At 41.0% G+C, this 9,249-nt stretch overlaps 1 protein-coding gene across 2 annotated transcripts; it reads left to right on the top strand.

Annotated features, from left to right (window-relative positions):
• The first annotated feature begins 1,957 nt into the window (after nucleotides 1–1,957).
• Nucleotides 1,958–8,916, top strand: tmem72 (transmembrane protein 72). 2 transcript variants are annotated; one of them, XM_074645662.1, is made up of 5 exons: nucleotides 1,961–2,299; nucleotides 5,970–6,036; nucleotides 6,839–6,910; nucleotides 7,087–7,226; nucleotides 8,090–8,916. In XM_074645662.1, exons 1-5 carry the CDS (start codon nucleotides 2,224–2,226, stop codon nucleotides 8,542–8,544), a joined length of 810 nt encoding a protein of 269 aa, XP_074501763.1. In that variant the 5' UTR covers nucleotides 1,961–2,223; the 3' UTR covers nucleotides 8,545–8,916. The 2 variants fall into 2 exon arrangements, with proteins under 2 accessions (XP_074501764.1, XP_074501763.1); XM_074645663.1 differs by lacking the exon at nucleotides 6,839–6,910 and having other exon boundaries at nucleotides 1,958–2,299.
• Nucleotides 8,917–9,249: the final 333 nt, after the last annotated feature.

The raw sequence follows: 9,249 nt of genomic DNA, 5'->3' as shown, positions 1-9,249 counted from the left end.
TAATTAAGATTTCTTCAGATTTCTTTTCTCTTTTATCAATTCACTCACAGAAAGTGGGTGGTCAAACAGTTGTGTTTGTTCCTGGCATTGTTAACAGTACGTTACAGTGATTGTGTGTGTACAGGCATCTGATTCAAGACACCCATTGTGCTGTTAATGGCACATCCAGGACATGCTCAAACCACACACCCATCCACTACTCTCTGTTACCAATCGGCTTGATACTCCCTCACTACGCAGGGAGCACGGCTACCGCTCCATTAAGTCTCGACTGTTCGCTGTCCTGGCTTCACAATGGTGGATCGAACTCCCTCTGCTCCCATCGGTGTGTGAGTGTGTTTGCATGAGTTAATAAGAGAAATGTTGTAAAGCACTTGGGGCAAAATAACTATATAAATATCGTCCATTTACCAAGATGAGTGATTAAGCAATCAAATAGCTAACAAATGATCAAGTCACCATCACAATGCCAACACGATGTTCACCATCTTAGTTTAACATTTGCTAATTAATACTAAGCTGATGAGAATGTCATTGGTTTTGCAGGAATTCAGTCTAAATATTTAACAACAAATTTAATCAAATCAATTACTACAATTCATCCAGAGGGGCAATCCATCCAGTAGTTGTCGAGATTTTTCACTAAACTCAACCTCATGGTGACTAAAGATAACAAATCAGAGGATCACCAAAGTCAGTGGGCTTCCTCCTCTGGGGACCATAAATGTCTGTAATTGTTAAGATATTTTAGTCTGGGCCAAAACAGGCCAACATTGCCATCCCTAGAAAAGTAATACCAATTAAATTATAGCATTACATTTGTCATTACACACCTGTCATAACACCTGCAGTTTCTGCAGCACTGCTCGGACACACTCACTTATACTCTATATACACCATAAATGCTACAAATAACCTCCTGGATGCTAAGCCGGAAACAAGAGGAACCAGTGTACAAAAGTGTCTTTGTTAGGGATTTAAGGAGATTTATGTAGCTTACTTTAGCCCCTACCAGGAGTCACTGTGTGTGGGTGTGTGTGTTTGAGCTTTGTGACTCTTAATGCTCGTTCCAGTAGGCCTCTGCTGCGCCCCAACAAGCCCACATCAGGCAAACCTGCGTCAACTGATTATGTGGGCTTACATTTACAAATGTGTAAGTGTGTCAAGGGTCTCTGTCGGTTCTTGTGTGACATTTTATCCGATATCCATCACACTGTTAAGACTATTCACAACGTGCTGAGTGTCAGTGTTGCATTACTGTAAAATAAACTGCAAACAAAGCGGAACTTGTTTATAATATTTCTAACCGTGAACACATTGCTTTTTGTTTACTGACGCAAGCTGTTGCCGTCAAACCCTCGTTCTTGCAGAAACAGTGTTCCGATAAATGGACGCTGCGTGCATGTGTGACTGTGGCCTTAGAAGGTAAAAAGTGTTTCCGATGGTTTGATTACACAGAATCACCCCAAATCCTCACAACAAGGTGAGATTACACAGAGAGGAACAAGAGGAAGTTGTAGGGAGGGGACTTACGTTGGGAAGCAAGGTCACTGCAGTTCAAGGGTGCATACAAATTACTGCTAATGCTGCTAATGTGTGTGTGTGTGTGTGTGTGTGTGTGTGTGTGTGTGTGTGTGAGAGAGAGAGAGAGAGAGAGAGAGAGAGAGAGAGAGAGAGAGTGTGTTTATATCCATTCCTCACAGATAATTTTTAACCAGCTCTAATGATAAATGTGATACGGTGACACAAATGACCCCGAGCTGAACAGTTTCACCTTGACGTAAAGGGTGGAATGCTAAACCAGCTCAAAGTGTGTGTGTGTGTGTGTGTGTGGGTGCGTGTGTGTGTGTGTGTGTGTGTGTGTGTGTGTGTGTGTGTGTGTGTGTGTGTGTGTGTGTGTGTGTGTGTGTGTGCGTGCGTGTGCGTGTGCGTGTGTGTGTGTGAGACTGATTAGCAGTTATTGGAGCAACGGGGGCGTTTGAGTCACAAACCTTTCTGAGGTAAACTCGTCCAGCCTAAGAGGCTTCACATCATGGTACCTAATGGATTAACCAACGTTGGCTTTGTTTTTTACCAACAACCACCAGCAATCTAGCTAACAGACAACTATGCCTCTAGAACGCTACTTTAGTAACTGCTAGGCCATCATCTATTTCAAATAGAGTTAGTTAGAAGTGTGAAGGTTGCATTTTTAAACAGTGAAGAGGGAAAGCATTTGAGGTCATGGGGAACTCAGAGAGCGTTTGGTGGGTTGTTGTGGAGTGCGCTTGCAGGATCCTTGGTGTTTCTACGGCAACAGGTAAGATGTGAATATAAAAACAAACAGAAATACATAACAAGATTAAATTCAGACTCGTGTGTACCACTTATTGTTTCAGTATGGGCGTCATTTTGTGATACACCAAGATGCACAACAGACTCCACATCCTAATAGATCCAAGTTCTGCAGCCAGAGCGTATATGCTAGTGTAAAAATACAAATAAGGACTAAAAATTCAGCATTAAATGCTAGTAGTAGTATAGTAGTTATACATTTTATCCAGTGGTGGAAGAAGTATTCAGATATTCTACTTGAGTAAAAGTACCACAGTGTAAATATACTCTGTTAGAAGTAAAAGTCCTACATTCAAAATCTTACTTAAGTAAAAGTACTAAAGTATAAGCATCAAAATATACTTAACATTCCATAAGTAAAAGTACTCATTGTGCAGAATGACCCATTTCAGAATAATATATATTATATTACTGGATCATAATTATTGATGTATTTATGTGTGAGCATCACTTTAATGTTGCAGCTTGTAGCTTTTCTTACCTAATATAATGCTGGGTAGCTTAACCTATAATAATACAGCATACTTTATAAGTTGATATATACAGTATTTTGAATGAATAACTTAAATCTGCAAATTAACTAAAGTAGGGATGCACCGACTTTTTCAGTCCCGATACCATTAGCAATACCTGGGCTTTGGGTATCAGCCAATACCGAGTACCGATCCGATACAAGTGTTTAATGAATAATCTGTCTGCCTCACTGTGTCGAAGTAACCGGGATCATTCTGTTATGTGTAAGTCAACATCAGACTTGACTTAAACATTGCTCTCCTAACTAAAACAAAATGTAACAAATAAATACACAGATATCATTTTACTGAATTGTTCTTTATTATTGAAATAATAAATCATGCACCAACAACTTGGTAAAAATCGTCAAAATTAACAGGAATTACAAATCAAGTGTAAATCTTTTTAGTGCAGCAAAAAATTGGTCAAAAATTAAAGAGGAATTCCAGTATATAATGTATATAGTATATAAACATAGAATAGAATTGAATTGAATAGATCGGCCCCTTTGTCACCAATAGCCGATCCAGCTATTTGAGTCAGTATCGACCCGGTATCGGTGCATCCCTAAACTAAAGTTATCAAATAAATGTAGTAAAAAGGACAATAGCTGGAGAGTTATCCAGCTGGGTTTTTTAAGGATTTCATAAACCCAAAATGTTAGAAGGTCAGGTGGTGATGTTGGCCAACTGTTCTTTTGACCTCCAAGAACTCCAAACCATGTCTCGGCTGATATATAGAGCACATAAAAGACATACTTGATCATACATAACCTTGCTATTATATGGTCCCTCCTCTGTTTTCCTCCGGCACACAAGGACAGATTGCACGCAGCTCTTTTTAGCCACATTAAATCATCACAGGGGAAATAGCTCTCTGGTTGCTGCCTCCTTAAAAAAAAAAAAAAAAAATATGGAACCCCCTCCACTTAAATTCAAACAGCTGCAGACACTGAACATTTACTGAGAGACATGTGCCTCACATCATACCAAAACCAAGTCTCTGTATCCAGCTGGGTTGCTGGGCTTATGTGATCACAAGCTGTTATACTTTCACACCTACGTGAGTTTAGTGTGCATTGTCTCTGTATGTTTGTGTGTTTATGGGACGGCTACATGCGCTTCTGTCTGTGTGTTCACATGTCTGCGTGTCTGTGTTGGCCTGTCTGCCTCTGTGTGTGTCCTGCAGACAGACATACGTGCCGGGAGCACATATATGTTAATATCCAGCTGGTCTATATGCAGCGTTAATTCCACTCTCACTCTATAAACGAGCAGAAACTATTCAGCCACATTCCCCTGATATCCCTCTGGTGCCGAATCCATCTCTGAATTACTGGTAAGCCAGAGAAACTGTTTCCATGTGTTTTAGTGGCGATCACCACTTAACCATGCTGCTTACCTCTTTTATACCTCACAGGAAAAAAAGATTGATTAATGAAACAGGCTTTCCTTTATAGTTTTTAAGACTTTGTTGTCATCTGATTCTATATCGTTCCACATGTGTTCACATTTGTTTTGGTGTCAGCACTCAGCTTTGGGAATCATCAGAATAAAGTGGTATAAATAAATAGTTTGACATTTTGGGTTTCTTGCTGAAAGTTAGATGAGAGGATTGATACCACTGGTTAGCTTAGCTTAGCTTAGCATGAAGACTGGAAGGGAAACAGCTAGCCCGGATCTGTCCAAAGGTGACAAACATACCAGCCTACCAGCACCTCTAAAGCTTACAAATAACGAGTATAACGAGATAACGAGTGAACGCAAATTTGTTTAAACGCTTCTAATATCTTTAACGCATTAAAGCTAATTGCGTTTTTCAGGTTGTAGCGGGCTCAGTTCTATAGCTAGAATTAATTTTTGGCGGGGAAAAACTGGCATGGCCATTTTCAAAGGAAATACTTTGACCTCTGACCTCCAGATATGTGAATGAAAATGGGTTCTATGGGTACCCACGAGTCTCCGCTTTACAGACATGCCCACTTTATGATAATCACATAGTCAAGTCAGCACACTGACACACTGACAGCTGTTGTTGTCTGTTGGGCTGCAGTTTGCCATGTCATGATTTGAGCATATCTTTTATGTTAAATGCAGTACCTGTGAGGGTTTCTGGACAATATTTGTCATTGTTTTGTGTTGTTAATTGATTTACAATAATAAATATATACACACATTTGCATAAAGCAAGCATATTTGCCCACTCACATGTTGATAAGAGTATTAAATACTTGACAAATCTTCCTTTAAGGTACATTTTGAACAGATAAAAAATTTGATAAATTTACGCTATTAGCTATGGACAATCATAAATATAAAATATTTTAATCGATTGACAGCCCTATTACAAATCAAATGCTGTATCTGTTGTTTAAACCTTACTGTGTCGGGCTATGTCTTGGTGAGGAGCAGTAACTTCCTGAAGTATCCACTGGTTGTCTGGCAACCTCACGATGACCACAAGATGCCAGGAAGTTGCTGTGCACGGCCAAGAAATACTCCGGAAAATAATCCCACAAAACCAAAACTTGTCATTGACGAGGTATTGCGAGATACACCATGTGAATTTTTAGAAACTTTTTACCATGTCATGATGCTGCTCTGGTAGAAGATCTGTGACGCACTAAGTGTCCTCTGGCAGTGATATGGTAATTACAACCATGAGTAAGCTATTACCAAAATGTTGTGACCATGACGGAAACAATTAAAATAATGACCAATATTAAGTGTACTTTAAATATCTTTATTATAACGTAGATCATCAGGTCAATGCTATCCCCCTGGGGTGGAAGTTCAAGTCAAGTCACTTCAGGGCAACTCAAGTTAGTTACTCACAACTTCCTCAAACATCACAGTTACAAGTATGACTGCAAGAATAAAGACTACCTTAAAAGCAATACGACAAATAAATGATGGCAAAGAACAGTAAAAGCAGCACAAAGTTGCATCACAGTGGAAATATTAACAGTATTTATATACATGTTAAAACCAGCTGACCCGCTGCTGCAACCCTCCCTGCAACTATAAAGAGGAAAACCATGAACTAAGTCTGACATCTGGTGGACAGAATCTGCTCACCAGCAACTCTGAGAATTTAAAATAAGGAAATTGTCTCTTTTTCAGTGTTGTTTGCTGTGGGAGTGGAGACCCTACTACAGGGAGAATTCACCAGCCTCGGCATCTACCTCGTGTAAGTCTTGATGTTTTGTAGTCCGCCTCGTATTATCCTGTATGAATATAAACCTACCAGAGAAACTCCTCCTGGCTCTGGCCTGCTTGAGACTAAACTGTTGGCATTCCTGAGTTATAAATATGCCGCCTGGATTTTAATATGGCAAAGAATGTGTGGCCTGAGGGCTTGTAGAAAACAATTACAATACTGTACCTGCCTTCATAATCACTCATACGGTATACACACACACACTTGCAAGGAGATGTTTAGAAGGAGTCAGAGGGATGACGCGAGGTGCAGAGGGCAGAAAAGAGACCAGTTCTTCAGTGCTACTTCCTATTATCTCTGTGGCTCGCAGCCAAACTCCCACAGAGCCGCAGGAAGACGTCTCCCAAGGGAGACCAGCAATGCATGACTGTTTATTCTGTCAGTACACATAAAGGCACATGAAACACTGCACACACACACACACACACACACAGAAACACACAACTCAGCGATAACTCTTTGGAGAGAGGGCAGTGTGCGATGACGGTTAGTCTGAGGGCATTTTTCTGGTTCACTGGATTTGATGGTTATCAGACTATTAAAACACAAAATAGAGAACAGGGCATGCTGTAACAGCAAACGGTAAAAAGACTTTTGCACCATATGAAGGCGATATCGCTTCACTGGAAGCATCCCCTTGCTGCCCACATTTTGGACAATTTAGAAAATGCAACCTTCACCCACAGCCCTGGATAAAATACACAGAAACAGACATATTTAGATGTAGTTAGAAACAGTGTCATCAGTTTAATCGGGCTCTTTCTCCTCCCAGAGTGTCATCTGTTGGCATCATGATGTTTGAGCTGGCCTATTTCCTGGACACCCTTCTGTTCATGTGTCTGCCGTGAGTACACAACAAAACGGTGTAAAGCAGGTCGAAAAAACTAAATCTAAACATGGACTCTCAATTTTATTATTAATCTGTCATTAAGTCTTTTTACTGTCAAAAGAGTGTAAAATTGTGAGAACGTGACTTTTCAGTCCCCGTTACTGCTTCAGTCTTCCTATCTTTCTCCATAGTTGTCCTCCAGACTGGCAGCTGTTTGTGTTGTGGGGGAAGATGGCTCGCATCGGAGGCTTCCATAAGTTCCTCTATTACTCCATAATGTCAGTGGTCTGCTTCTTGCACCCTGTGTTGGTGTGGCATGCGATTATCCCAGGTATTGCACCCAGCAGGTACTTTACATACACTGAGAATTACAGTACTGTTTACTGCGCCGTTGGTGTACAGAGGAGTAGATATTACCGTTAAAGGGATAGTTCAAGTGTTTTGAAGTGGGGTTGTATGAGGTACTTATCCATAGTAGGTGTGTTACCTACAGTAGATGACGGTCAGCACGCCCCGAGCTGGGAGAAACAGGCAGGAGTACCGACACCAAAGCAAAGCAATACAGCGCTGTGGACGGGGCCGACAGCAAAACAGATTTTAAACACCTAAAAGGAAGGCTCACTATAAAAAAAATCCATATAAGTTCAAGTATACGCTATATTTAGAATATTTACCACGCTTTATCTTGAAACTTTTCTATTCTCTCTTCAAAACCAGCAGGCTCAGATGACAAAACAGTTCAGTTTGCCATCTGGAAATATTCTAAATATAGCATACACTTAAACGGATATAAATTTTTTTAGGTGAGCCTTTCTTTTAGGTGTCTAAAATATGTTTTATTGCCGGCCCTGTCCACAGCGTTGTATTGCTTTTCTCCAGTGCTGGTACTCCTGTCTGTTTCTCCAAGCTGGGGACACGCCGACCATCATCTACTGTAGGTAATACACATACTATGGATAAGTACCTCATACAACCCCACTTCAAAACACTTAAACTATCCCTTTAGCAGTGGCTCCATTGCTTTCAAGTGTCCCAGTAAGCCGTGACGGTGCACAATAGCAGGACCCTAAAACTGAAGCAGCTAAATGGAATTTAGCCGTCATTCATTTGATTAAAAACACCTGCGCGTTTCCTACTGTAACATGTCAAAATGTCTTCTGTGAAAGAAATAGAATATCTTTTTCTGATTTGCAGGGGCAATGCTTCTTGTGACGGCCTTGTTCAACTTCATACTAAGCAAAAAAACAAAGGTCAAATCTCCCAAAAGGCCACAGCAGGAGAGCCACGGCGACCAAGGCCCGACCACCATCTGTGTGACAGAAGGGGCAGCCTCCAACAGCACCGTCTCATTCTTCCACACGATGACGGGAAGGAGAGGAGGGGGACTGGCTCTGGCAACCAGAGACCACTGCCTCGGCCCGGGAGAGAGAGGAGAGAGCGTCCAGGCCATGTTGGAGCTGGAGCTGGAGCAGACGGAAGCACCTAAAGGCACAGACGGAGAGAGGAGGAGGAGGAGGTGGAGAGAGAGGAAGCTGATATGCTTGAGAGGCAGGGAGGAGCCTGTGGAGAGGGAGATGGAGGAGATGGACGGATACTGTGAGCCAGAGCCAGACACCACCTCAGACACTGCGCCTATGATTACTGACTGAACGTCCCTCTGCGCTCAGACTGAGCTCCTTACTGATATCACACAAAGGAAAGCGTGTGTAATGTATTCATACTGGCTGAATGCAACTAGCTGGTGCTACACTGTGGTGGATGTTGAGCTGAAAATAACATTATAAAATGTCTCAACAGCATTGTTGAGCATTAAGTAATAATGTACACTGTATTTCAAGTAATTCTACAACTAAAATATGAAGATTTTTAGATATTTTTTTTAAATATTCAACTGATTTGTATATTTTTTACTTCAAAAAAAGATCCATCTATTTGTACAAAATGAAAAAAAATGAAGTATTTTTAACAACTGTTTGATCTTCAAATGTAAAAATTCAAAGAGATTAAACCATTTATACCTACATGAGCATTTTTTACTCAGATTTTTGCAAAGCCAGCACTGATTGCAGAGCAGACATTAATGCTGATCAATCCAATCCAGTTACTGCGGCATCCATTATTCATGAGGTAATAAATTAGATCAACTGTTTCAGTTCATTCACCGTCAGAGAAAATGTGCACGAATGTGACTGGGGAGTGTATAGCAGGCATTGGAGCTCGTGCAGGTGCGCGTGTTCGTCACATTCAAGTCTCCTCATTGTGTGTTTGTCATGTGCAAGCGGTGACCATGGAGACGGAGCTCTGGGAGGAGTGCTCACGTTATTATGGTGATGAGAAAAGCATCGGATCACCCA

Source organism: Sebastes fasciatus, chromosome 9 (genome assembly GCF_043250625.1).
Source record: "Sebastes fasciatus isolate fSebFas1 chromosome 9, fSebFas1.pri, whole genome shotgun sequence".
Lineage (NCBI taxonomy): Eukaryota > Metazoa > Chordata > Actinopteri > Perciformes > Sebastidae > Sebastes > Sebastes fasciatus.
Note: the sequence above shows the minus strand (reverse complement) of the source record. Positions and strands in the feature narration are given on the sequence as shown.